This window comes from Phodopus roborovskii, unplaced genomic scaffold (assembly GCF_943737965.1).
Source record: "Phodopus roborovskii unplaced genomic scaffold, PHOROB, whole genome shotgun sequence".
NCBI classification, from domain to species: Eukaryota; Metazoa; Chordata; class Mammalia; order Rodentia; family Cricetidae; genus Phodopus; species Phodopus roborovskii.
This window is the reverse complement of record NW_026125932.1, coordinates 73,282-99,718: the sequence shown is the minus strand read 5'-3', so window position 1 is coordinate 99,718 and position 26,437 is coordinate 73,282. Positions and strand designations below refer to the sequence as shown.

The 26,437-nt window shown below is 38.6% G+C and overlaps 1 protein-coding gene across 1 annotated transcript in view; it reads right to left on the bottom strand.

Moving 5' to 3' along the window:
• Tex11 (testis expressed 11) overlaps positions 1-26,437 on the bottom strand; it is a 239,463-nt gene that overhangs the window by 211,397 nt on the left and 1,629 nt on the right. Inside the window, exons 2-6 of the mRNA XM_051179029.1 lie at positions 16,016-16,137; positions 13,180-13,264; positions 10,127-10,206; positions 1,815-1,895; positions 1,611-1,730 (exon numbers count right to left, since the gene is read on the bottom strand). Coding sequence (XP_051034986.1) covers positions 1,611-1,730; positions 1,815-1,895; positions 10,127-10,206; positions 13,180-13,264; positions 16,016-16,137 — 488 coding nt within the window. The remainder of the gene's footprint in view (positions 1-1,610; positions 1,731-1,814; positions 1,896-10,126; positions 10,207-13,179; positions 13,265-16,015; positions 16,138-26,437) is intronic.

Below are 26,437 nucleotides of genomic sequence, written 5' to 3'. Positions count from 1 at the left end.
CCATGATCTGTAGAACTGTCTTGCTGAAGGGGCATCGCAGCCATCCCATGATTTTAGACACATGATGACTCAGGCACACCCGAGGTTCTTGAATTATTGTGTATTGTAAACAATACATGATAAAGGACTAGAGTCATTGGGGCATGTGATGCTGTCCTTTAGTAAGACATGTAAACTAGGTTAGGGACCTTGGTATGAGGAAGTACTTTGTATAACAATGAATAAATATGCCTTTGTATGACTGTTCAGGGTTCAGTTCTGAAAGGCGGGCTCTCCCTGCTGCCACATAGGCCTTAAAATTTCATCTTGGAGTGCCTTCTTTCTTCAACTAACCCTCACTACATGGTGTACCCTGACACTAAATAAAGAAATTAATCACATAGATCACTTGCTGTATGTCTCTACTTGCATGAAATGTCCAGAATAGGCAAATTTATAGACAGAAAGTTGACTTATGCTTATAAAGACTGGGATCAGGAGAAATGGGTAGGATGATTCATCATGGAACAGAATATGTACAAATTCAGACTGTGATGATCACTATATGATTCTATAAATATGTTAAAATCACTAATACAAGTAGATGCATTTTATGGTATAGAAATTATAAGTCAATAAAGATGTTAAACTAGTAAGATTATATTTTAAGGGCTCTTTCATTCCTAAAATTACTATAGGCAAACTCATCACAGGTTACATTTTGCCAACTAAAAATGCACACCTAACTCCATAATGTCAAAACAGGAAATCTGATAAAGCAACAAATGAAAAAGTATAATTTTAAAGTTTTAATATGTACATAATACCAGCAGACCTTTTGTTTTGTTTTTCGAGTCAGGGCTCTCTGTGGCTTTGGAAGCTGTCCTGGAACTAGCTCTTGTAGATCAGGCTGGCCTCGAACTCACAGAGATTCACCTGTCTCTGCCTCCCAAGTGCTAGGATCAAAGGCGTGTGCCACCACTGCCCAGCCAGCAGACTTTTTAAAGTATCAATGAACAACACAGAATAATTATAAATGAGGAGACACCTTTGAGGCCAACTATTTAAAGAACGCAGGGAAAGTAAGAGAATCTTAAGGCTGGGTAGATGTCTCAGTATGTAAAAGCAATTACTCTCCAAGCGTAAGGGCTGAGTTCAAATACCCAGCACATACAAGGTCAATCAGCCTAGTCCAAACAACAAGCTTCTGGTCCAGTAAGAAGCCCAATTTCAAGTGATGAAGGCAGATATGATAAAGGAAGACACTCGATGTCTTACTCCAGGCTCTCTGCATGTGCACACAAAGGCATGCCCTCCCCACACACTCACATACATGCTTCATACATAACACACACACACACGAAAAAAAATAGTTTAGAACAAGACTCTCAGAGGCAGTATTTCAAGTAAAAGTTGTTGCCATTAATAAATAGCAGATGGTAAGAGAATTGGTTAAAAATTATGCTTGGGTATTATCTTTCTTTTCACCCTCATTTACCTATATAGATTAACTAGTAATATCAACTATCACACTATAATATCCTATAAGAAGACAAGGACATATCTTATCACTTTTACATTTACATATATACAAGATGTTCTGTTGTAAGGCCCCAGTATTTGATACCTACTGACTCAGCTTGATAAGAAAGCACACGGAAGATACCCTTCTCCACGGTGATCTTATGCATGATCAAATCGGCTTCAGTGTAGCAGCTCTGTACTAATTTGACATATAATTTCTCCAGATCCTGGAAAATAAAACAACACAAGCATGAGACTTATCACAGATGTTACTAATAATTGCCACAGCTAAAAAATCAATACGAACTTACAGCCATGGCAGCTTGAAAAAATTCATCAGCAATTGGAGCATTTCCAGTATCCAACCATCCTCTTCCTGTTTTCATATTCATCTAAAAATAGAATTTAGGAAATGATTTTAAGAGTTCACATCTTTCCCAAATTGGTTGAAAGATACTGGAGAAAACAATTTTTCCTGTATATTGAGACATAATACATGGTGGGGGGGCAACCATCAGCACTTATTAGAGTTCTGTGCTCTACTTTGAATTTCACCTTAAGAGAAGTGGTCTTGAGAACAGCAGCAATAACAAAACAATTAATCTTTCTGCTGGTTCATTTTAATGTCAACTTGCCACAACCTACAATCACTTGGGAAGAGAGTCTTAATGAGAAATTATCAAGATTGGATTGGCCTGTAGCGATGTTGCTGGGAGATTCTCTGGGACATTAAGTAATGTAGAAAGACCCAGCCTATTTTGGGTGCTGCCATTCCCTAGGTAGGGGATCTTGTACTTTATAGGCAGGAGAATGCTAGATGAAAGCAAGCAACCAAGAATATGTATATCGTCTCTTTGATCTTGACTGTAGATATGACTACTTGAGTTCCTGCCTTGCCATGTACTGTGACCTCGAATTGTAAGCCAAATAAATCCTTTATCCAATACATTGCTTTTTGTCTGGATATTTCAACACAGCAACAGAAATGAAATTAGAAAAATGCCTTGACAGGAAGGAGAGCCTATGATGGGAGATGTCATTCTGTAACTATGTTTCTCTTATTGGTTAATGAATAAAGTACTGTTGGCCAATAGGAAAGCAAGATAAGTGGGACTAGGAAACAAGGAGGATTCGAGGAAGTAGTAGGGAGGAGTGAACATGTAGAGACTTAAGAGAACAGAGGTCCGGGCCCTCTCTCTGGTAAAATGAAACTACGTGGAAATATTTAGATTAATAGAAATGGGTTAATATTTAAGACAGAGCTAGCTGATAAGAAACACTAGTATCATGCTAACAGTTTTATATTTAATACCGTGTTTCTTTGTGGTATTTGGGGCTGGCACGGCAGTGGGACCAGACTGGCAGGGAAAACTTACTCTTAACAGGCCTAGTCCCTACTCCAAATGACTTGACAGATTTTGTTGATCCCTCCTGGAAGTCATCACCCTCCCTGTGGAGTGGGGGGTGGAATGGAATGGGAAGGTGGTCGGCGGGGGGGGGGGGGGGGGGGGTAGGTAGGGGTGGGAGGGGCATGGGAGGAAGGGAGAGAGGGAGGGAAGGAGAGAGGGAGGAAGAGGGAACTGGGATCAATATGTAAAATAAAAAAAATTAAAAAAGAAAAAATTGCCTTGAAAACAGGCCTTCTGAGAAAATATTTTTAATATATTGGGTGGTCATGTTTGAAGTTCTCAAAATTTCCAATTATTATTATCCCAAGTTTGTTGATAGCTATAATTTATATAAAAATAGAAAAGTTCTAAAAACTTAATGCCTCACATTATTGAAAAATTTGCCAGGCAATGGTGGCACATGCCTTTAATCCCAGCACTCAGGAGGCAGAGGCAGGCGTAGTTTTGTGAGTTCATGGCCAGCCTGGTCTACAGAGCAAGTTCCAGGACATGCTCCAAAGTTACACAGAGAAACCCTATCTTGAAAAACAAAAAAACAAAAATGAGTTATATGAGGGCTGGAGAGATGGCTTAGAGGTTAATAGCACTGACTGCTCTTCCAGATGTTCTGAATTCAATTCCCAGCAACCACATAGTGGCTCACAACCATCTGTAATGAGATCTAGTGACCTCTTCTGGCCTGCGGGGATACATACATCTTTCTTTGAAAAAAACAATGGTTCTTTGTGTATTTCGGAGATCAGCCCTTTGTCGGATATAGGATTGGTGAAAATCTTTTCCCAGTCTGTGGGCTGCCATTTGGTCTTGTCGACTGTGTCCTTTGCCTTACAGAAGCTTCTAAGTTTGAAGAGGTCCCATTTTTAATTGTTTCTTTCAGTGTCTGTGCCCCTGGAGTTATGTTCAAGAAGCGGTCTCCTATACCAATTTGTTCAAGGGTACCTCCTACTTTCTCTTCTAAGAGGTTCAATGTGGCTGGATTGATATTGAGGTCTTTGATCCATTTGAGTAGTCTAAGAGACCTCAGACAGTGGAGCCAGGATGTATCCCTGGTGCACAAAAGGACTTTGCGAACATATCCCCCTTGGAGGGATAACTGCCTTAATCTAGAGACAGGAGAGAAGCCCTAGTCCCTACTTCACAGGACCTGTCAGATCTACATGACCCCAACTGGATGGCATTCCCCTACATATGGAATTGGGGTGGGGGGATGGGAGGGTAGGGTGTTTAGAGTGCATGTGAGAGAGCAGAGAGGGTAAAAGGGAGGGAAGGAGGGAGGGAGGGATGGGGGGAGGGAGAGGGAACTGGGTTCGACATGTAAAATAATAAATTAAATTAAAAAAAATGCTTTGACTCCAAAATTTAAGTTGAAGGACAAGTTACTGGGGAAAAGGATTTCTATTTTTGTTTCCACAGAAAATGAAAAGATGTGGATTCCTTCCAGACGAATGTGGTTTGATCACGCCAGACCGCCTGAAACATAGTACAAGGTGATCCTACATTCAAAACAGCTGGACAAAGCAGCCTTACAGACTACAGCCAGGATATCTGAATCTTCTTCAAATCCCCCATGACAGCGCCCCTTACCAGCAGGAAGTAGTTTGGAAAGAACGACGCCCAAATTCCTAAATATTGTGTATAAATGTTTGTTTTCATTTAATTGGACTTTGTTATATAAAATTAAATAAAAAAGAAGAAAAAAATAATTCAAGAAATATCTAAAAAATGCTCATTGTCTCTAGTAATTAGGGAAATGAAAATCAAAACAACTTGAAGATTTTATTTTACCCCGGTCAGGATGATGAAGATTAGCAAAACAAGCAAAATCAAATGCTGGAGGGATGATTCATTTACTGTTGGTGGGATTGCAAACCAGTTCAGCCTATCTGGAAGTGAGGAGAATCTTCAAAATTCTAAAAATAAAACTCCTTTATGACCGAAAAAAAAAAAAAGAAAAAGAAAAAAAAAACAATGGAATCTTGAAATTCACAGGCAAATGGATGAAACTTGAAGAAACCATCCTGAACGAGGTAACCCGAGCACAAAAAGAGGAACATGGTATGTACTCACTCATATATGAATTTTAGACACAGAGCAAAGGATCACCAGCCTACAATTCACACCACCAGAGAAACTAGGAAACAAGGAGGATTCTAGGACATTCATACAAGGTCCCTCACATAAGTGGAAAGGGACAAGATCTCCTGATCCTATTGGGAGTAGGGGAGGGGACAGTGAGTGGAGAGGGAGATAGGAGAGAGGGAGAGGAGAGGATAACATGTGGGAGGAAGATTGTTTGGGGGACAAATAAAGGAGAGCAAAAAAAAAAAGAGAGAGATACCATAATAGAGGGAGCCATTATAAGTTTTAAGAGAAATCTGGCACTAGAGAAATATCCAGAGACCTACAAGGATTACCCCAACTAACAATCTGAACAACAGTAGAAAGCTACCTTAAATGCCCTTCCCTGATAATGAGATTGATAACTACATTATATGCCATCCTAGAGCCTTCATCCAGTAGCTGATAGAAATAGAAGCAGATACTCACAGCTAAATACTGAGCCGAACTCCTGGAATCCAGGTGCAGAGAGGGAGGAGTGATAAGAAAATGGGGATAAGACCCCACAGAAACAGCTATCCTGAAAAAGGGAAAGCTCATAGACCCCAGACGGATAGCTGGGAAACCAGCAAAGAACCCAAACCCCCTGAACATGGGTCTCAATTAAAAGGCCTGGGCAGTCTATGGGACCTCTGACAATAGAATCAGGATGTATCCCTGGTGCATAAAAGGACTTTGGGAGCACATTCCCCAAGGAGGGATAGGATACTCCCTTAGCCTAGAGACAGGAGGGAGGGCCTAGATCCTACTCCAAATGACAGATTTTGATGATCCCCCCTGGAGGGCATCACCCTCCCTGTGGAGTGGGTGGGGAATGGGACAGGAGGGGGGGTCATGGGGCATGGGATGTAGGGAGGGAAGGAGAGGGAACTGGGCCGATATGTAAAACAAGAAAAAATAATAAATACAAAAAGAAAAAAATTTAAAAAACAATAAAAAAAGTTATATAACAAACATTGACATTGAACTCAGTCCGCACACCTGAGTTCTAGCTTTTAAATCCATCTCTAATGTAGTTTTCAATAACTCAATGACTGAATCACTATTAAAAATCCTTTACCTATAAGGTGCCCTGGAAAATACTCTCAGTACTATAACTGATATGTAAGTAATAGCTGCTATGTAATATGCACAAATGCTATGGAAGCAAAAATGATAATAAAAGGAAACATGAATTTTTCTTATTCAGTAAGAGTCTTAGAAAATAAGAGGCATTTTCAATGAACTGGAAATTAGGAAGAATCTCTAAAAATAAAAAAACAAATAAGACAAAAACTCTCATCTTAAATGCACAAATATGGAAACATCCCTGTATGTGAAAAGCAGAAATTACATCAAGTAATTAGTCCCACACACACACACAAAGTCTCTTTTTTCCCCTCTTCAAAAAAGAGCAGTGAATACAATGCTTAGTCTGAAAAGAAATAGAGTTTCAGATAGCTGACAACATAGATCAATGCAAAATATCTAATCTTACTTCACCATCAATCATTGGGTTCAGGTTATAGTATACAGTGTGACACTGTATTCAAAGAAAACTATCAAGGAATCACAAATCAAATACAGACAAGAGAGACCAAACTAATGAGGAAAAGCAATACCATGAAGGAATATCACATTCAAATGTAGTTGTAATTTTCTTTGGGCCACCAACCAGCTCCCAAATAAAGATACAGATTTACTATTAAAAATGAATGCTCAGCCTTAGCTAAAGCTTCTCCCCTAGCTCTTTTAACTTAATTTAACCTGTCTCTATTTATCTATGTTTTGCCTGGGACTTTTTACCTTTCTTTCATTCTGTTTGTATAACTTTCCTGCTTCCTCCATATCTGACTAGCTAGCCTCTGGCATCTTCCTGTAGCCTCTTTTTCTTTCTTCCTTTATCCTAAATTCTATTTCCTATTCTCCCTGCCTGGAAGTACCACCTATACCTCCTCCCTCATTATTGGCCATTCAGCCTTTTTCTTTTTTGTTTTGTTTTTGGTTTTTTGATTAATTAATTTTTTACATTCCAATCCCAGTTCCCCCTTCATCCTCTCGTCTTCCTTTCCTAGGAAGTCTACTAAGTCTGTCCCATCATCTCCTTGAGGCAGGACTAAGGCACCTCTCCAACCCCACACCCCTGTGTCTAGGCTGGGCAAGGTATCTCTTCATGTACAATGGGCTCCACTAAGTCAGTTTGTACATTAGTGCTCAATTTTGGACCCATTGTCAGTGGCCTCATATATTGTCCCAGTCACAGCAATGTCATCTATATTAAGGGAATCTAATTCAGTCTTATGCAGGTTCCCCATCTGTCAGACCTCAGTCAGTGATCTCTCACTAGCTCGGGTCAGCTGTTTCTATGGGTTTCCCATCATGGTCTTGACTCCTTTGTTCATATTATCATTCCTCCACCTTACCCTAGTCAGAATGGTTATTATCCAGAAAATAAATGACACCAAATTCTGGCAAGAATGTAGGGAAGAAAAATCCTTACTCTATTTAGTGATAAATAATAAGAGGAGTTGGGGTACCATCTTAAGTGATTTTTGTGTGTGTTTGATATTTATTGTTTCAGGTTTTAGATATAGCACAGTGCTTGCCTTACATAGCCAAGAAACTGGATTTAAACTCCTACAGGTGTGCACTAGTAGGCCAAGCTCCTATGCTGGGTTTTCTGTTTCTTTTGTTTTTTTGTTGTTGTTGTTGTTGTTGTTGTTGTTGTTGTTTGGTTTTTGGTTTTGGTTTTGGTTTTGGTTTTTCAAGACAGGGTTTCTCTGTATTGTTTTGGGACCTGTCCTGGAACTAGCTCTATAGACCAGTCTGGCCTCGAACTCACAGAGATCTGCCTCCCAAGTACTGGGTCCTATGCTGTTTTAAAATAATAATAATGAAAGAGGACTTTCTGTTCCGCCATAAAAAATAGTTTAGGTTGAATCAGTCTTCCCACTAAAAATAGCATTTTATAAAGGCTACATAAAACACTGGTGTCTGCAATCTTTGAAAGAAGGGAAACATAAAAAGTAAACCTTACATTCAACAAAGTTTTATCCCAACACATATGATAGATGTTTATTTATATACTATTAGCATATTCACCCATTTGTCGTTCACAAAGCACTTCTCATAAAACTATAATTTCCCTATATCATGGTACAATAAATATTATTATCCTCATTTTACAAATGAGAAAACTAATCTTTCAAAGTAACACAGCTAGTAAGTCACAGGGCTAGAATTCAAACCTAGGTCTTTACATTTCACATGCTATACTCTTGCTGGGTATATAAGCTTATAGTCCCAACTCCTTAGGAGACTGACACAAGAGTATTGAGACAAGGAGTCTGAAGTTAGCCTAGGTAATAGAGTGAGACTCTTGCCTCAAAAGTAAGTGAATACGTGAAACATACCTTTACTGCCAGTACCAGAACTCTCTGGTAAAGGCAGGAGTATCTCTCTGAGTTCAAGGCCACTTTGGTCTACATAACAAATTCTAAGACTCCCAGGGCTACATAGTGAGACCCTGACTCAAAAAAAAAAAAAAAAAACTGTTGGGCCAAAGAAATGCTCAGTCATTAAGAGCACCTGATGCTCTTCCAGAGGACCTAGTTTGGATTCCAAGTACCCATAAAGTGATTCATAACCATTTGTATGTAACTCCAGTTCCAGGGGATCTGATGACCTCTTCAGGTAACCAAGGGTACTCTCTGGTCACACAAATGGTGCAGGCAAAACACCCAAACCTATAAATTCTTTAAGTAAATAATAAATAGGTAAATGAATAAGCAAGCAAGCCAAGCATGATAGTACACATCTTTAATCTCAGCACCTCAGGAGGCTGAGGCAGGAGGATCATGAATTCCACGTCAGCCTGGAAGGTGTGGTTTGAATATAAAATGTCCTCCACAGGCTCATGTCTTCAGCTGCTGGCACTACTGGAAACTTCAGTGAGTCAGACATGGCTGGAAGAAGTCGGGCACTGAGAAAAGGTCATTAGGGCCAACTTTTCTCTCATTGCTTCCATTTTGAGGTGAAAATCTTTGGACACAGTCCTGATACATAGCCCTCCCTAGTCAGTCCGGTAGTCATTGTATAGTTTGAAATGGCCTCTAACTTTCCATCAATCCTCCTGCCTCATCCCCTAAAATGCTGAGATTACAGGCATGTGCTACTCTGCCTTTCTTCCTTCCTGCCTTTTCTTTCTTTTCTTGCTTACACGATGTGAAATGCGCATTCCACCATGACAGACCGACATCTCTGAAACTATGAGCCAAAATATACCCTTTCTTCTTCATGTTGTTTATATCATACTATTTTGTCACAGCAATTAGAAACCCAGATAAAACACTGGGCTATAAAACTCTGTCTCAAATAACTGAAACAAATCAACCAATCTTGAACTCCTTTCATTGCTGAATAGTTTAATTTTTCATAACAAAACTTGTCTTTCTCTTTTTCAGACAGGGTCTCATTGTGTAGCCCAATCTGGGTTTTTTGGGGTTTTGGTTTTTGGGGTTTTGTTTGTTTGTTTTGTTTTTGTTTGTTTGTTTGTTTTTTGAGACAGGGTTTCTCTGTGTATCTTTGGCTGTCCTGAAACTCACTCTGTAGACCAGCTGGCCTTGAACTCACAGAGATCCACCTGCCTCTGCCTCCTGAGTGCTGGGATTAAAGGCATGTACCACCACCTCCTGGATATATAGCCCTATCTAATGCAAAAAATCTCTACATAGCCCAGGCTGACTTCACTTTTGAACTCCTCCTGCCTTATTTCCTAAGTGCTGCAATTACATATGCTACCATACCTGACCTATAAAAAAAATTTAAGATCAAATATCATCATCCTCTTATGTGGAAGAATGTTACTCTATAAAGTTGAAGGTGATAAATATACAAAAGAATTCATAAATATAGAATTATGCTTTCAATATTTTCTTCAATGAAGCATTCTATTAACTATAGTACTTCTGAGAACTGGACTAGGTATAGTAACAATGAAAGGAACATGGTTAACACTAAAGGGTTCTTCTAGTTTTATACTAACTTCAATTATCTTCACAGAAGTAACCACTGTGTCATTTCATTTTATTTCACTTCATCAATTAGTTAGGGCTTACCAAAATCTGTCTTTGAATAGCTTCTTCTGAAGAAACTGAGATTCCATACATATATACCAGCTTGCAAGCAACATGACACACTGCAAAATAGTAATCAGATATCCATTAAACACAAAGCATGCAATATCTCTCCATCCCCCCTCTCTCTATATATATATATAATTTTAATTTCTATAGAAGTTAAACCCTAAATACTCACTGAGGATATCTGATTCTACAAAATGCTCATACTCATGAATCACGCTGACAAAATAATTCTCAGTAGAGTTGCAACCTACAGTTAGGTTCATCATCTGACAAATTTCTGGATATCAGGGTAATTCTACATTTTCTTCTAAAATCTAAAATGTTCTAAATATATATTTTCTTAGATGACATAAAAGTTCTTGAGAAGTATAATTCATAAAATATAGATGCCTTTATTATATAGTTCACTGTCATTGAAAATAGAAAGTCTGCATAAATGTACTTTCTCATATCTGTACTGTATCTTATCATAAAATATAAGCAAGTTTTTTTAATGAGTTTATATATCACTGAACTAGTCACCTTTTTCTTGAGACAGTCATATAGACCAGGATAGCCTCAAACTCACTATGTAACCAAAGGTGACCTTGACTTTCTGATCCTCTTGAGTCCTCAGATTACATGCATGCACAACTGCCTAATTTATCTAGTGCTAAAGAATTCATACATGTTGAACAAGTAGTCTTCCAACTGTACTACATACCCAGTCAAATTTATGCTGAATCTCAGTAATCATTCTATCCATGCTGATACCATTTCTAATAAATGTTCCACTGTAAAAATATTTTCCAGGTAAGCCCATTCCACATAGAGGGATACTCTCTCAGCCTAGACACATGGAGGAGGGCCTGGGCCCTGCTCCAAATGATAAGACTGATTTTGAAGACTCCCCATGGAAGTCCTTACCCTCCCTGGGGAGCAGAAAGGGGATGGGATGGGAATTAGGGGGCAGGGGAGGAGAGGAGGGTGAGGGAACTGGGATTAACATATACAACATGCTTGTTTCAAATTTAAATAAAAATTATTATCATAAAAAGAATATTCCCCAGGTAAAATTATAGGATAATTGAAGTGGTCAGATTTTTATTGCTTATTATGAAGTCTCTTAAAGTTATTTCTTTTGACAAATATTCTCCTTCAGAGAATGCCACTACACTTATAGCTTCCAACTTTTCATGTGAATAATTGGCAAAACTACAGTCTCAGCCTAGATGTAAATGTCTTATCTCCAATCTTACTATTACTACAAATAAAACAGTTTTAAGGGTGATATATAGTTCACTGACAAGAATGTTCATGCATGAAGCCTTCAATTCCCAACATCACACACACAAATAAAATTTATAAATATATTCTCTATTTTAGTCTTTCCAATTTCTATTCATTATTTCATAATTCCTCCAAATTATAAAAAAGAACTAAAAATCTTGGTGACTTTTTCCATTATATAACATAATACAGGCAAACTGAATTTGTTTATTAAAAAAAACATAGTTTTAGAACAAATCTTTCCAGTCTTCCTGTAACAGAGCTAATTCTTAACTATGTCAAAGTACCACCCAAATACCTGATTAATAATTGATACAGGCATACCTGTAATTACAATACTTGGGAGGCTAAGGCAAGAGGATTGCCAAGTTCAAGGCCATCCTATGATATACAAGTCTCAGGCCAGCCTGGGCTATGTAACAAGCCCCTATCTTGAAATAACTAAAAAATAACAATAAGAACTGATACATTCAGTATGTTGGAAGAAGTCCTAGGGCTGAAGACCCATTTCATCTACTATACCCCTTATATTTGAGAATTAATGCATTACACAGACTTCACTTGTATAGTGCTTCTCTGGTAGATAATTCCTATTCTTCTTTCCTCAGAACTGTAGGTGTTAAGGCACCTGGAAATAGTAATACCAGTACTTACCTTAAAGGGAGAGAACTAGTCTCTAAATGGAATAATGGAGGGGTAAACTCTGCATGAGAATACTCTTGATTATATAAATTACTAGCCACCTTGTCTGAAATTGTATAATTTTATATTTATATTCACAAGCATAAACACTTAATAAATTCTACTTGCTATATACAGAAAAAAGTAATTTACCTTTACAAAATCAAGCAGAGTTCTTTGCTTCAATGTATCCTTTATAATTAGACAGTAACTTTTATGAATGCATTTGCTATCACTATCCTTGTACAAAAACAGCAACTGTCAGCAAATTAGGCCTTAATTGTTTTAGTTAAAGCAAATAAACCTTTACCAAACACTAAAGCATCCAAAAAGATGTTTGACTTGGGTTTTCTGCTTGTTTGCTTGTTTTACTGTTCTCACTTTCTGCTTTTACAAGTAGAAATGACTTCTACAGTTTTTCGTAGTAATTTATCACTACGCTTATTGGCTTATCTCATGAGGAAATGCTTCTTTAAACTTTTTAAAATGAGGAGGCTAAGGAGATGGCTTAGTAATTAGAAGTGCTGACTGCTCTTCCAGAGGAACTGAGTTCAATACCCAGCACCCACATGGTGGCTCACAACCATCGGTAACTTAGGCACATGGTATGCAGATATATATGCAGGTATATATTACATAAGTAAATAAAAATTTAAAAGTCTAACTCCCACACATGACAACATATGTCATTCTAAAATTAGCAGGGGGGAAAACTACTATTTGAAAGTCCTTTAGAATCTGGACCAAGTCTTCCCAGTCAGTGACCCACGTTCTTTCAACATTCCCTCTAGTTTTTATTTTCTCATCTCTTGATCACTGTTGTTCATCTCTAGCCTATCTTATTACAGTGGTACCTTAAAACTTGTATTAACAAAGCCATACCTCTGAAAAAATCATGAAGAGTGGGAAGCTATTAGCTCGGGAAACAGAAACCAATGCTTTCACACTATTTGTTTGGCTGTCACTTAACAGAACAATCCCTATCTAAGAATTAGTCAAATCAGTCAGACTTCAGGAACATTTCCCAATGTCCAGTGAGACCATTTTTCATAACAGGTTGCAAAATGTATACATACATTTAGCTGCCTGGCTTTCACTCACAGACAATCCTATTCTCTTAGTAACTGTCCAGTTCCACAGGTTCACTGCAATTTCTTCAATCTAGACAAAGGGAAACAATTCTTTAGCCATTTAAGATACTTCCCACCTTCAATGATGGAGTTTTTCTTGTATGTTGTGTGCTTATTCAGGTATTGTGGGTCATTTCCTGACCCTACAAATATAATCTCAATTGATCCCTCCTCATTATCAACATCCACAAAACTTTCAGCAGTCACTAGTTTACTGCTATCTCCTCTCTCCTTTTTTGTCACATCTTTGGCAGTTGGAGGACAAATTCAAAGTTACATGAATGTTAAGCAAGCACACTCCACCACTGAACTTCATCCTCAGCTCTTTCTTCTTTGAATTCCTATATACACTGCCATACAATTTAGCATTTAATTATAAAATTGTGCAACACTCACTCTAATTGTGGTTTGGTTTGGTTTGGTTTGGTTTGGTTTAGTTTGAGGGGCTTTTGGGGAGGGGGGCAGAAGAGCAAGTTCTCTTCATGTAGCCATAGCTGGCACTCAGGATATGGATCAGTTTGGCTTAGAATTTATAACAATTCAACTAGCTGTGTCTCTTGAGTGATGGGAGTATAGGCATGCAATACCCCACCTGATCTGTTGATGTTTCTTGCCCTAGATTGAACCCAAGATCTCTCATATACCAAGCAAGCTTCTAAAACTAAGCTACAACCAAAGCCTTATTTTTAAATAGTTTTAAGCTCTTATCCATGTTTCCCAACTAGACTCCTTATTAGAAAATATCATACCTTATAGAACATATATATATATATGTATATATATATATATATATATATATATATATATAACATAGTACATGCAAAAATGTTAAATGAAGAATATACATTTAAATAATAGGATTCCTCATTTTATTATGTTTCATTCTGGGAACTAGGGGACAAGTTTTCTAAATGCTCCTCTAGGGTTTATCTTTCTATAAGGTAAAACCTAGTTAACTGAGTAAAAGACTAAATTAAGCTTACAATGCCTCAAGGAAAGCATGAAAACTCAAGATATATGTACATGGCAGGCTAGAGAGATGACTCAGCTGTTAAGAGCACTGGCTGCTCTTCCAAAGGACCCAGGTTCAATTCCCAGCATCAAATGGCAGCTCACAGCTGTCTGTATGTAACTCCAGTTCCATGAGATCTAACACCCTGACACAGACATACATGAAGGATAACTACCAATGCACATAAAATAAAAATAAATCATTTTTAAAAGATGTGTATAAATATGAATAGGTTGAGGGTATGTATTATAACTCAATGGTGGCAGGCATCCCTAGATTCAATCCCCAGTCCTAAGAGGAAAAAAAGCTTTGGAGAATAGTTTGGTTTCTGACAAGGAACATCAGAAGGCAGTAGCTGAGCCTGGCTATTAGAGCCTTGACTTAAATATTCCAAGGGGTGATGGTAAACAATGATAGAATCTATATACCATTATCTTATGGCAAATGAGAAAAAATGAACATTCATATTAAAACATCTTAAAAAATATATCTTTTAGCATTTTTGGAATGCAATTTGGCAACATGTAAAATGAACCAAAACTGTTCATATATTTTGCCCTAGTAATTGTTCTTTTGAGACTCTATTCTAAGAAAATTGTACAAGTGGGTAATAATCTTTGCACTTAATAATGTTCCTTTTAGCCGGGCAGTGGTAGTGCATGTCTTTGATTCCAGCACTTGGGAAGCAGAGACAGGTGGATCTCTGTTAGTTTGAGACCAGCCTGGTCTACAAGAGTTAGTTCCAGGACAGCCTCCAAAACCACAGAGAAACCCTGTCTCAAAAAACAAACAAAAAATAATGTTCCTTTTATTGCTCTGATATAGAAACATGTTAAACAATATAAATATCTGATAATAAGGAAATACATAGATGAATTATGATAAATTCCCTTGAAGGGATATAATTCAGCCATTTAATATAGTAGTCATAGCCAATGAGATAGCTCAGCAGGTAAAGGAACATATCACACAAGCTTGACAACCTGAATTCAATCCCCGGAACTCACATTAAGGTGACAGGAAAGAACTGGCTTCACATGTGTGCCCCAAACACACGTATAGACAGATAAACACACAGAGAATACCAATTAAAAATAAAATAGCGGGCCTGGCGTTGGTGGGGCTCACCTTTAGTCCAAGCACTCAGGAAGCAGAGGCAGGTGGATCTCCGTGAGTTCAAGGCCAGCCTGGTTTACAGAGAAAGTGCCAGGACAGGCTCCAAAACAATACAGAGAACCCCTGTCTCGAAAAAACAAAAATAAAATAAAATAGTGGACCCCTGAGCGTGCCTTTTAATCCCAGCAGTTGGGAGGTAAAGACAGGTGGATCTCTGTGAGTTCAAGGCCAGTCTAGTCTACAGAGCAAGTTCCAGGACAGTCAGAGTTACATAGAGAGACCCTGTCTCAAAATAACAAAATGGGAAGGAAGGAAGGAAGGAAGGAAGCCTACATAGATGGAAAGAATGACAATCAGTTTTAACATGGGAAATGTTTTTATACCTAATGAAAATATAAAATACAAAATTATATGTATGGTGATATATCATTTATGATTTATTAAAGCCACTGGAGACAAAATAACTAAGCAGTCATAATAGTTAGCCATAGAAGCCAGCCAGTGGTAGCATACACCATCACCACCTGGCGAAGCCTCTGATTTCTATACACACCTGTACTCACATTCAGACACACATCTGTACATAACTAAAAATAAACCTAACACAAACTTATCACCAAAAGATTATCGTAAACAAAATAATTTTTTACCAACCTGGGTATTCTGTATTTCAGCCAGAGACTCCCTGTTGATATTTGATATTTTCTTGAAGAATCTGTCAATTATTTCATATAGTCTCCATGGATTATCAGTTATGATCAATGTTCTTACAATTTCTGAAATAACAATGAGTAATAAGTGTGCTATAAACTTAACACAATTGGTTAAATTTAGCAAAGCATTGTGAAATATGTTCCTAGATCTTTGGCCAAATAAATATGGCATTAACGAACTTGAAACTATTCTCAAAGTAAAACTGAAAATAAAATTTCTTTTAGCTAAAGATAGAGTACAATCTTCACTGAAATTAACTTGAACTTTGTGATCACTACTCAGTCTCAGAAAGTAAAATATAGATTATTATAAAGTAGACGTTAACAATGCCTTCCAACTTTAAATAAATGTAGAAATTGAGGAGGGAGGATATATGTCCTGTAAAACTAAAATATTTATTATTACTTGCAAGAATTCGTCAAACATTAATTTATGCTAGCTCTGAAGTATTGGCCTTGCCTTGTAATAAAAGAAATGACATGTCCAATTAGAGACAACATTATCCAGTTATTGAATCTGTGTAAATGATGTCACTATTTTCTAAACAATCTGAGCACCAGATCCTCCATATAGATGAATTTTACTAAGCCAAGGAATTCATTAAAACAAAAATAAGATGTAGAGTCAAAATTGATACTTTTCATATTATCAAAATTGAGAAATTTTTTCCAAATTCATGTGACACAATTTGCATATGATACATCTTCTCCTTTAACATTTCTTACCATCATACAAAATAACAAAATGCTAAAGTGTTATTATTACTCATAAAAATGCCACAAAGGCATCTTAGAACAGTGCCACACAGATGTATGTCTGTAGGCATGTGTGTGCATATTGGAATTCAGAGCCTCACACGTTAGGCAAGTGCTATAACTGTAAGCTATACTTCTAACTTCAACAAACAGATCTTTACTCTGCTACAATCAATTATCATTTTCACCTAACTGTTAGAAAGTAGATTCAAATAAAGAATCAAAGCAAACTATGTTCAAATATTTCTACAGTGTATGGTATCTTTAGTATCCATTTGTGTTGGATAGTTTTATGTCAACTTGACCAACACTATAATTATCTGAAAGGAGGGAACCTCAATTGAGAAAATGTCTCCATAAGATCTGGCTATAGGGCTTTTCCTTAATTATGATTAATGGATGAGTGTCCAGCCCATTGGGAGTGATGCTATCCCTGGGCTGGTGATCCTGAGTTCTATAAGAAATCAGGCTGAGAAAGCCATGGGAACAAGCCAATAAGCAGCACTCCTCCATGGCCTCTGCATTAGTACCTGCTTTCAGATTCTTGCCCTGTTTAAGTTCCTGTCCTGACTTCCTTCAGTGATGAACAGCAAGACTGAAGTGTAAGCCTAATAAACCCTTTCCTCCCCAACTTGCTTTTGGTCATGATGTTTCGTCACAGCAATATCAACCCTAACTAGGACATCACTGGATAAGCAGAGATATTATGGAAATATATTACACAAACCTTTAACACTATAGGTAATAAGATACAAAAAAAACCCTGCATTTTTATTCTTCCCATAAATTACTTAATGTAAAGTTTCATATAAAATAGCTTGGGCAGGGGATGTAGCTTAGTGATACAGCACTTGCCTAGCATACACAAGGTCTTGGGTAAAAAAAAAAAAATTGCAAAAAAATCTTGATTCTTCAAAGATCAGGTAAGTTTACTTTGATATGATATACATTATAGTCCTGGTTAAAATAGTGGTAACAGGATGAGGTATATTTTTTAATGTTTTTTTTTCAAAATCCAAATAATGGGTTTTGGTTTTTGTTTTTAAGACAGGATTTCTCTGTGGGGTCCTGACTCTCCTGGAACTCACTTTGCAGACCAGACTGACCTCAAACTCAGAAATCCACCTGCCTCTGTCTCCTGAGTGCTTTGTTAAAAGCATGTGCCACCACAGCTGGCCAAATACTGTTTTAAAGCAGACTTTTTATTTAAAAAAATAATAAGTGCTAGGTATCAAACTTAGGGACTCAAGAAATACCAGACAGGTATTTTATCACTGGCTCTGATAGCCACACTTGAAATACTAAAAATAAGACAAACCCCAATAAAAATTTTGGTGTTGGGTAGTAGATCCAGGGCCCTTTAAATGCTAGTTAAGTGCTTTACCACTGAGCTACATTCCCCATCCACAAATCCATAAATATTTTTAGTTGCTTGCTTTTTAAATCATAAAATGTGGCTTAAAGAACGTTCCTATAATCCTAGCTCTCAGAAGGCAGAGATGGGTAAGATGATGATAAGTTCAAGGCCAGCCAGGTCTACATAGTGAGACCCTGAATCAATAACTAAGCAAGAAAAAATATCCCCAGATGTTACAATAGATAAACTACTTTAAATTCTGGCTGCAGCATATATGAGCCTGTGAAGCAATAATTTTGAGTTCTGAATGTCTTATGCAGTTAATGTTTTACATAGTTTCCCTTTATCAAAATAATTCTGATCCTTTCAAAACACATTTTCAGTGTCAATCAGTGGAACAACTTGATTGACACCAGCAGAGGCAATGTCATACCGCAGTCCTTTAGGATAAAATGAAGTCAGAAAAGCTGGGTAGGAGTAGAGATCACATGGCTGATCAGGGTTACACCAGGAAAGAGAAATTTACTTTTGGAAGTATCACACAAAAGAGCTTTTAAATACAATCTTCCTAAGATGTGAAGATAGCGTGTCATATTAAGGTCGTATCAAGCAAAACTGTACACTGGAAACAAAAAAAAAAATAGATAAACTATGCTATCAGAATAAAGTATAATTATGACATTATTTCAGTCTAGCTAATTTAAATAAGATTCCTGCTAGCTAAAACTCTGGCATCATTCTATTGTGGTGGCCCTGTTAACCCGCATCAATTAATGCTAATTAGGTAGACAAGATTCTAAGTACAGTGTAATAAAGAAATAAACATTTCCCTTGTCTTTGAAGAAGGAAATTTCTGTTATAACATGGAAAAATCTATCAAAAGGCATGCCCATGCCCCCCCCCACCCTCAGTGGCCTCCATCAGCTCAATGAGTCAGTCAAAAATCAATGCAACTCAAAGGTCTACGAGGGTCAGTTCAAGATTCTACTTGATGTCACAATGATTACATGCATCTTCTTTAGGGAGAAAAGAACCAAAAGCAAGATGTGATGGCTCACACCTGTAAGCTAAGTACTTGAGAAGACAGCCTGGGCTACAGAGTGAGACCCCCATCTCAAAAGAGGGGAGAATTAGCATTTGCATAGTGCTTCAGATGCAAAGCTTTTGTCAGATGCATTCTCATTTAATTGCTAAACTATTCTATACATGAGACTTTTAGTACTTTGTAAAATGGGTTCAACCTCTAGCACTGAAAAAAACAGTGGCAACAGTGTAGAGCAGCAGTAGAGTGGCACAGCAGTAGAGCGCTTACCTAGTAAAAATGAAGTGACACAAATAGAATATAAGAAGTCTATGGGACAAATGACAAACCAACAAAACTATAGGGGAAAAAGGACACAGAGAAAAGAGATTACCAAAACCATTCAGAGTACCACTCTAGGGCTCTAACTGAATGCTAATCTGAACTATTCTAACTGCAGGGGCTGGTTCAAATATGAGGGAACAGGAAGATTGAGTCGGGAAAAGAATAGAGGAGTGCAAGAAAAGAGATATCATAATAGAGGGAGACATTATAGGTTTAAAGAGAAATCTGGCACTAGGGAAATGTCCAGAGACCTACAAGGATGACCTCAACTAACAATCTAAGCAATAGTGGAGAGGCTACCTCAAATGTCCTTCCACAATAATGAGATTGATGACTACCTTATATGCCATCCTAGAGCCTCCATCCAATAGCTGATGGAAACAGAAGCAGACACCCCCAGCTGAACACTGAGTCAAACTCCTAGAATCCAGTTGCAGAGACAGAGGAAGTGATGAGCAAAGGAGTCAAGACTACGCTGGAGAAATCCACAGAAACAGCTGACCTGAACAAGGCGGAGCTCATGGTCTCCAGTCTGATAGCAGGGAAACCAGCATAGGACCAACCCAGACCCCCTGAATGTGGTATTAGTTGGGAGGACTGGGCAGTCTTTGGGGCCTCTGGTAGTGGACCAGTATTTATTCGTAGTACACGAATGGACTTTGGGAGCCCATTCCATATAGAGGGATATTCCCTCAGCCTAGACACACGAGGGAGGGCCTGGGCCCTGCTCCAAATGATATGACAGACTTTAAGACTGCCCATGGAAGGCCTCACCCTCCCTGGGGAGCAGAAAAGAGATGGGATGGAGGTTGGTGGGGAGGGGGAGACACAGGGCACAGGAGGGAGAGGGAACTGGGATTGACATGTAAATCAAGCTTGTTTCAAATTTAAATGAAAAATAAAAATAAACTAACTGTAAACTGACAAAAAAGTTCAAATATCAAAAAAGTAAATGGCATGGCAGACAGGCATAGCCATAGACTAAATCACACTGTAAATCATTGTTTCTTTTTGTGGCAGGATAATCATGTTTCAGGAAGTCCCAAATCATGAGATAAGTATGACACTAGTGAATCCAAGCAATAATCTGTCTTATGCAGGAAGTAAAACTGCATACATCATAGTTCCTAGGGAACTATTAAGAACAGTGTGCTATAGATATGAGTAGTGTCCTGATCCTGGACAGAAACAAGGAAAAGATGCAGGGCTAGCTAACCTCATGAACAAAAGCCATCATGATATAGCTTCACAAATGAACAATCGCAGCTCTCAGCTTCCCCTGGAGAGATAAAAACAAACAAACAAACAAACAAAAAAACCTGAAAGGAAGAAGTCAAACTTTTGCTATTTACAAATGATATGATAGTATACATAAGTGACCCCAAAAATTCTACTAGGGAACTCCTTTAGATGATAAACACCTTCAGTAATGTGGCAGGATACAAGATTACCTCAAAAAAAAAATCAGTAGCCTTCCTATATACAAATAATAAAAGGGCTGAGAAAGAAATCAGAGAAACATCACCCTTTACAACAGCCACAAATATAAAATATCTTGGGGTAATGCTAACCAAACAAGTGAAAGAGCTGTATATAACAAGAACTTTAAGGCTTTGAAGAAAGAAATCAAAGAAGATACAAAAAAAAAAAATGGAAAGATATCCCATACTCTTGGATATGTAGGAACATAATAAAAATGTCAAAAACCATCTTGAGTGAGGTAACCCAGACCCAGAAAGACAAACACAGTATGTACTTACTCATAAGTGGATAACAGACATAAACTAAAAGATAACCAGCCTATAGTCCATGAACCCAGAGAAACTACATAACAAGGAGAACCCTAAGAAAGACATAAATGGATCCCCTGGGAAAAGAAAATAGCAAGACCTATTGAGAAAATTGGGAACATAGTGGGTGTAAGGGAACGGGGAAAGAGAGGGAGAGAGAAAAGGGAGAAAGGGGGGAAAACATGAAGGAACATGAGGAACAGTGGAGATGTGGGAAGGACAGAGAGGGGGGACAAAGAGAGATCTTGATTGAGGGAATCATTATGGGGGGAATGAGAAACATTGCACTAAGGAAATTCCCAGGAATCCACAAGGATGACCCACTAAGACCCTAAGCATTAGTGGAGAGGCCTTCCCCTGTAATCAGAGTGATGACTACCTAAATTATCATCATAGAACCTCCATCCAGCAACTGATGGAGGCAGATGCAGACATTCACAGCCAAGCACTAGACTGAGTTCCCAGAGTCCAGTTGAAGAGAGGGAGGAGTGACAATATGAGCAAAGCGGTCAAGACCATTCTGGGGATACCCACAGAGACAGCTGACCTGAGGTAGTAGGAGCTCACTAACTCCAGACTGAAATCTGGGGAACCTGAATGGGACCGAACTGGGGCCCCTGCATGTGAGTGACAGTTGTGTGGCTTGGGCAGTCTGTGAGGACTCTGGCAGTGGGACCAGTGCTTGAACTGACTTTTTGGAGCCCATTATCTTTGGAGGGCTACCTTGTTCCGCCTAGATATAGAAGTAAGGGCCTTGGTCCTGCCTCAAGCAGATGTGCCAGACTTTGTTGACTCCCCAAGGGAAGCCTTACCCTCTGTGAAGACTGTATAGGGTGGGAGGGGGGAGACTGGGAGGAGGGGAGGGAGTGGGAAATGGGATTGGTATGTAAAATTAGAAAAGATTGTTTTAAAATTTAAAAAAATGTCTAAAAAACAGTTTAGAATGGCAGTTGGATTTAAAACTGTGGAACCACAGGAGGAAACAGGAAGATTTCTGAAAGACAACTACCATCATGTTGAAAGAGAATTTAGTGAATTCAGAACCACAACGGTCAACATAAGTTCAATTGATACCACACATAATTCTGCTCTAGTGAAGGTAGGAAATACGGCAGTAATTTGTGGAGTTAAAGAGGAATTTGCAGCAGTACTAACAGATGCCCTGATAGAGTTTATGTTGTCTCTAATGTAAACCTACCGCTAATGTATTCATGGAGATTTCTGGTTGGACCTCCTGGAGAAGAGGCCTTTTCAAAGTTAATGAAAATACAGATAGTCCAGGCTGGTTGGTGATCCTCCTGCCTCAGCCCCCTTCAGTAAATCCACCACAACTGGCTAGTCCAAATTAAGATGTATGGGGCTGGAAGTGTGGGTCAGTATGACTGGACATGTGGGGCTGGAGATTACCAGTGCATGCACCTGCAACCCTAACATAAACAAGGCCCTAGATTCAATCCTCTGTTCTGTCAAAATAAACAACCCAAACCAGGCACACCTTTAATCCCAGCACTAGGGAGGCAGAAGCAGACAGATCTCTGTGAGTTCAAGACCAGCCTGATCTACAGAGCTAGTTTCAGGACAGGCTCCAAAGCAATAGAGAGAAACCCTGTCTCAAAACACCATCCCCTCAAAAGAAAGAAAGAGAAACAGAGGGAGGGAAGGAGGGAGGGAGGGAAAGAAAGAAAGGAAGGAAGAAAGAAAGAAAGAAAGGTCTTATGAAGCTTTGATTATGTCTATTGTATTTACTTGAGGCATGGTCTCATTATGCTGCCTAGGAAGGCCTCAAACTAGTTTCCTATCTTGCAGTAATTGTTTTGATGTTTTTTATTTGTGTGTGTGTGTGTGTGTGTGTGTGTGTGTGTGTGTGTGTGTGTGTGCGCGCGTTCGCGTGCGCGCACATGTGTAGCTTGTCACCAGTATGGAGGTTAGAGGACAGTTTTCCAGAACTGGTACTCTCCTTCCACCATGTGGGTCCCAGGATTAACATGGGTCATCAGGCCTGGTGGCAAGCATCTTTACTGCTAAGCATACTCACCTACCCTTACAGCAATTTTTTTTAAAAGATCTGCCTCTTTATACAGCTAAGGTTGAATGGATGGTAGATTTCTGTTAAAAAGCATTTAAAAAGCAGAACATACAGTAGTTAGTTGCCTTGATACCATACAAGCAAATGCACTTCCTCAAATCTCTGCCCCTGCAGGAGAGCTCACTGCCCTTATTCAGGCCTTACAATTAAAACAATATAAGATCGTAAACTTCTCCATCAACTCCAACAATAGGATCCTAGTATCATCTACCCATCTGCTTGCAATAATTTTTAAATGTACTTTTAACACAGTATTTTTCAGGTTAAACAGTATAATTCTGTGTTTCCCAAAATTCCTGGGGGGCGGGGTAAACTATGGATTATAACCAGAAAATAAGCTATGAACTGTGAATTTCATGTCCTTATACTAGCTCATAAAAGGTTCCAAATATCTAGTGTCACTGTTACATAAATAAGACAAGCAGGAACAATGGATACTCTGAAAAAAAACACTAAGAGACAAATCTGCATGTGTGCCTTTGCAATACCTGCAATCCAGGGCTTGACTTTTGCAAGGCAAGCACTACAAGAGCCACTGCATAGCTCTTCTTTGTTTTGTTTTGTTTCTTTGAGACAGAGGTCCTTGAAGTACAGCAGCCTTGCAAATGCTGGGATTATAGGCCAGGTGTGGTGTCTGACAACTGCACTCTGGATGCTGAGGTTGGAGGATTACAAATTGAGGATAGCCTGAGATATGTAAGTTCTAAGTCAGCCTGAGATACAGAGTAAAAGCTCTGACTCAATAAGCCAGAGGTGAAAGAGGGAGTTAAAAACCTTAAACAATACCGAAAACTATTTCACATTTCTTTTACCATGCAAAGCTTGGTACCTTTAAAGTCCGTAAAGCAAAGGTCAGCAATGCCATCCATTTTTTAAAATCTCTGGCTCCAGCCTATGGAACAAGAAAACTTTTTAATATTCCATACTTCATTCAATAATTTCTCAAAAGTGCTTTTTATTTATTTATTTCGCTACTTTGGCATTTTGCCTGCATGTATGCGTGTGAGGGTGTCAGAAGCCCTGGAACTGGAGTTACAGACAGGCGTGAGCTGCCATGAGGGTGATATGAATTGAACTGGGTCCTCGGAAAGAACAACCATGCTCTTAAGCGCTGAACCACCTCTCCAGTCCCCTCAAAACACTTTTTTTCCAGATAATTTTTTTCATTACTTATTACCTAAAAATGCAGGGAAGCTGAGGAAGTTGGAAACGCAGAAGAAAATTGTTAAAGAGGGAGGCTTCGGCCGTCTCTCAGCGGGAAGACTATCATGCTGTCTCCGGAAGCCCTCGCTCCCAAAGGGAGAACCAGGCTGAGCCGCGCTCTGTGATTGGTCAGGTTGGCACACACTGCCCCGCCCTCCCTCATTGTTCAAACGTTCTCAGAGGCATCCCATGAGCCCCCGCGTTCTTTTACCGCTCTTGCCTGTACCGTTAATGGTCGCTAGAGTAGGGCTGATGCTTTCTGCACAGCCCTGCAATTCACACCCCTCCAACCTCCTCAAAATGCCTGCCTTGGCCCTCCTTCCCCTGCCCACAAACTGCTCACTGCTTAGGGCAGCTCAAAAATGTATTCGTCAAACTGGGGTGTTGGTGGGGGCATGTCTTTAATCCCAGCACTTGGGAAGCAGAGGCAAGCGGATCTCTGTAAATTCCAGGCCATCATGGTCTACAAAGAGAGTTCCAGGACAGGCTCCAAATCAATAGAGAAACCCTGTCTCAAAAAAACCAAAAAAAAAAAAAAAAAAAAACTACTGTGAATGGAATTATATGGTGATAGTGCAAATAGAAGGCTGGGTGTGGTTGTGCACACATTTGATCCCAGCACTAGGGAGGTAGAGGCAGGCAGATCACTGTGTTGAGAGCTGCTTTAAGACTCTGTCCCAAAAAAAGTTCAAAAACAGACCCAGTTATAAACAGTAGATATATACAGTATAGGAACTATTTAACTATGGGATAAAGAATCATTCAAGAAAAAAAATTTAAACAGCTGGATAGTCTTTTCTTTTTAAAGGTTAAAAAACAAAATCTTTACTATTTCACAAACCAAACTAAATTCTAGGGCATGATCTAGAGCCAGAAACACTAAGGAAAATAACAAGTCTTTGGTGGGGAAAGCAGGGTTTTTTTTGGGAAAAATTATCCTGTTTTGTTTTTGTTTTATTGTTTTTCCAACCATAGTGATTAGACCTAGGGCCTCATACATGTTAGGCAAGCGCTCTAACCTCAGCTCTAGTAAGTTCGTTCTTGCTATTTCTACTTTTGACACAAGGTCTTGCTATGCAGCTCCGGCTAGAACACACTATACACCAGGCTTGCCGCCTCACACTCACAAAGATTTGCCTGCTGCAATTAAAGGCATGTTCCCAGCATACCTGGCTCCTAATACATTTCAGAAATACATTCAAAATAAAATCTTACAAATGGCAAAATAAGGTTAAAAGAAAAAAAAACAGTCTAGAGAGCAAGTTTATTATATATATATATATATATATCAGATAAAGTTAACATCTTTAATATAAAAAGAGCTCTTCAAAATAAAAAAGGAGACACCAAATGCTCTAGCAAATAAATATTCAAAGGATATGGTCAGCTAACTCAAACAGAAAGAATTATAGCCAATAAACATGAGAAAATATATTCAACTTTACCAGTTAGGAGTCATAATATAAGGGTCAATTAAAACAAAGTACATTTTTTCATTAAGCAGATTGACAAAGATTTAAAAGATTAAAACAAATCTCAAAGTTAGTAAGACACTTGTTTCCTGTTGGTAGGAGCACAAATTATTATAACTTTTCTGGAAGGAAGGTAGTTTGGCAATATGCATAAAAATCTTTTTATTATGGGTCTAGGGAAGTGGCTCATGCCTAAAATTTCAGCACTAAGACTGAGGCAGGAGGATCTGCTTGGGTTCAAAGACAGCCTGGACTGAGTAATTTCCAGGATAGCTGTCTTATTTAGGGTTTCTATTACTGCAACAAAATACCATGACCAAAATGCAAGTTGGG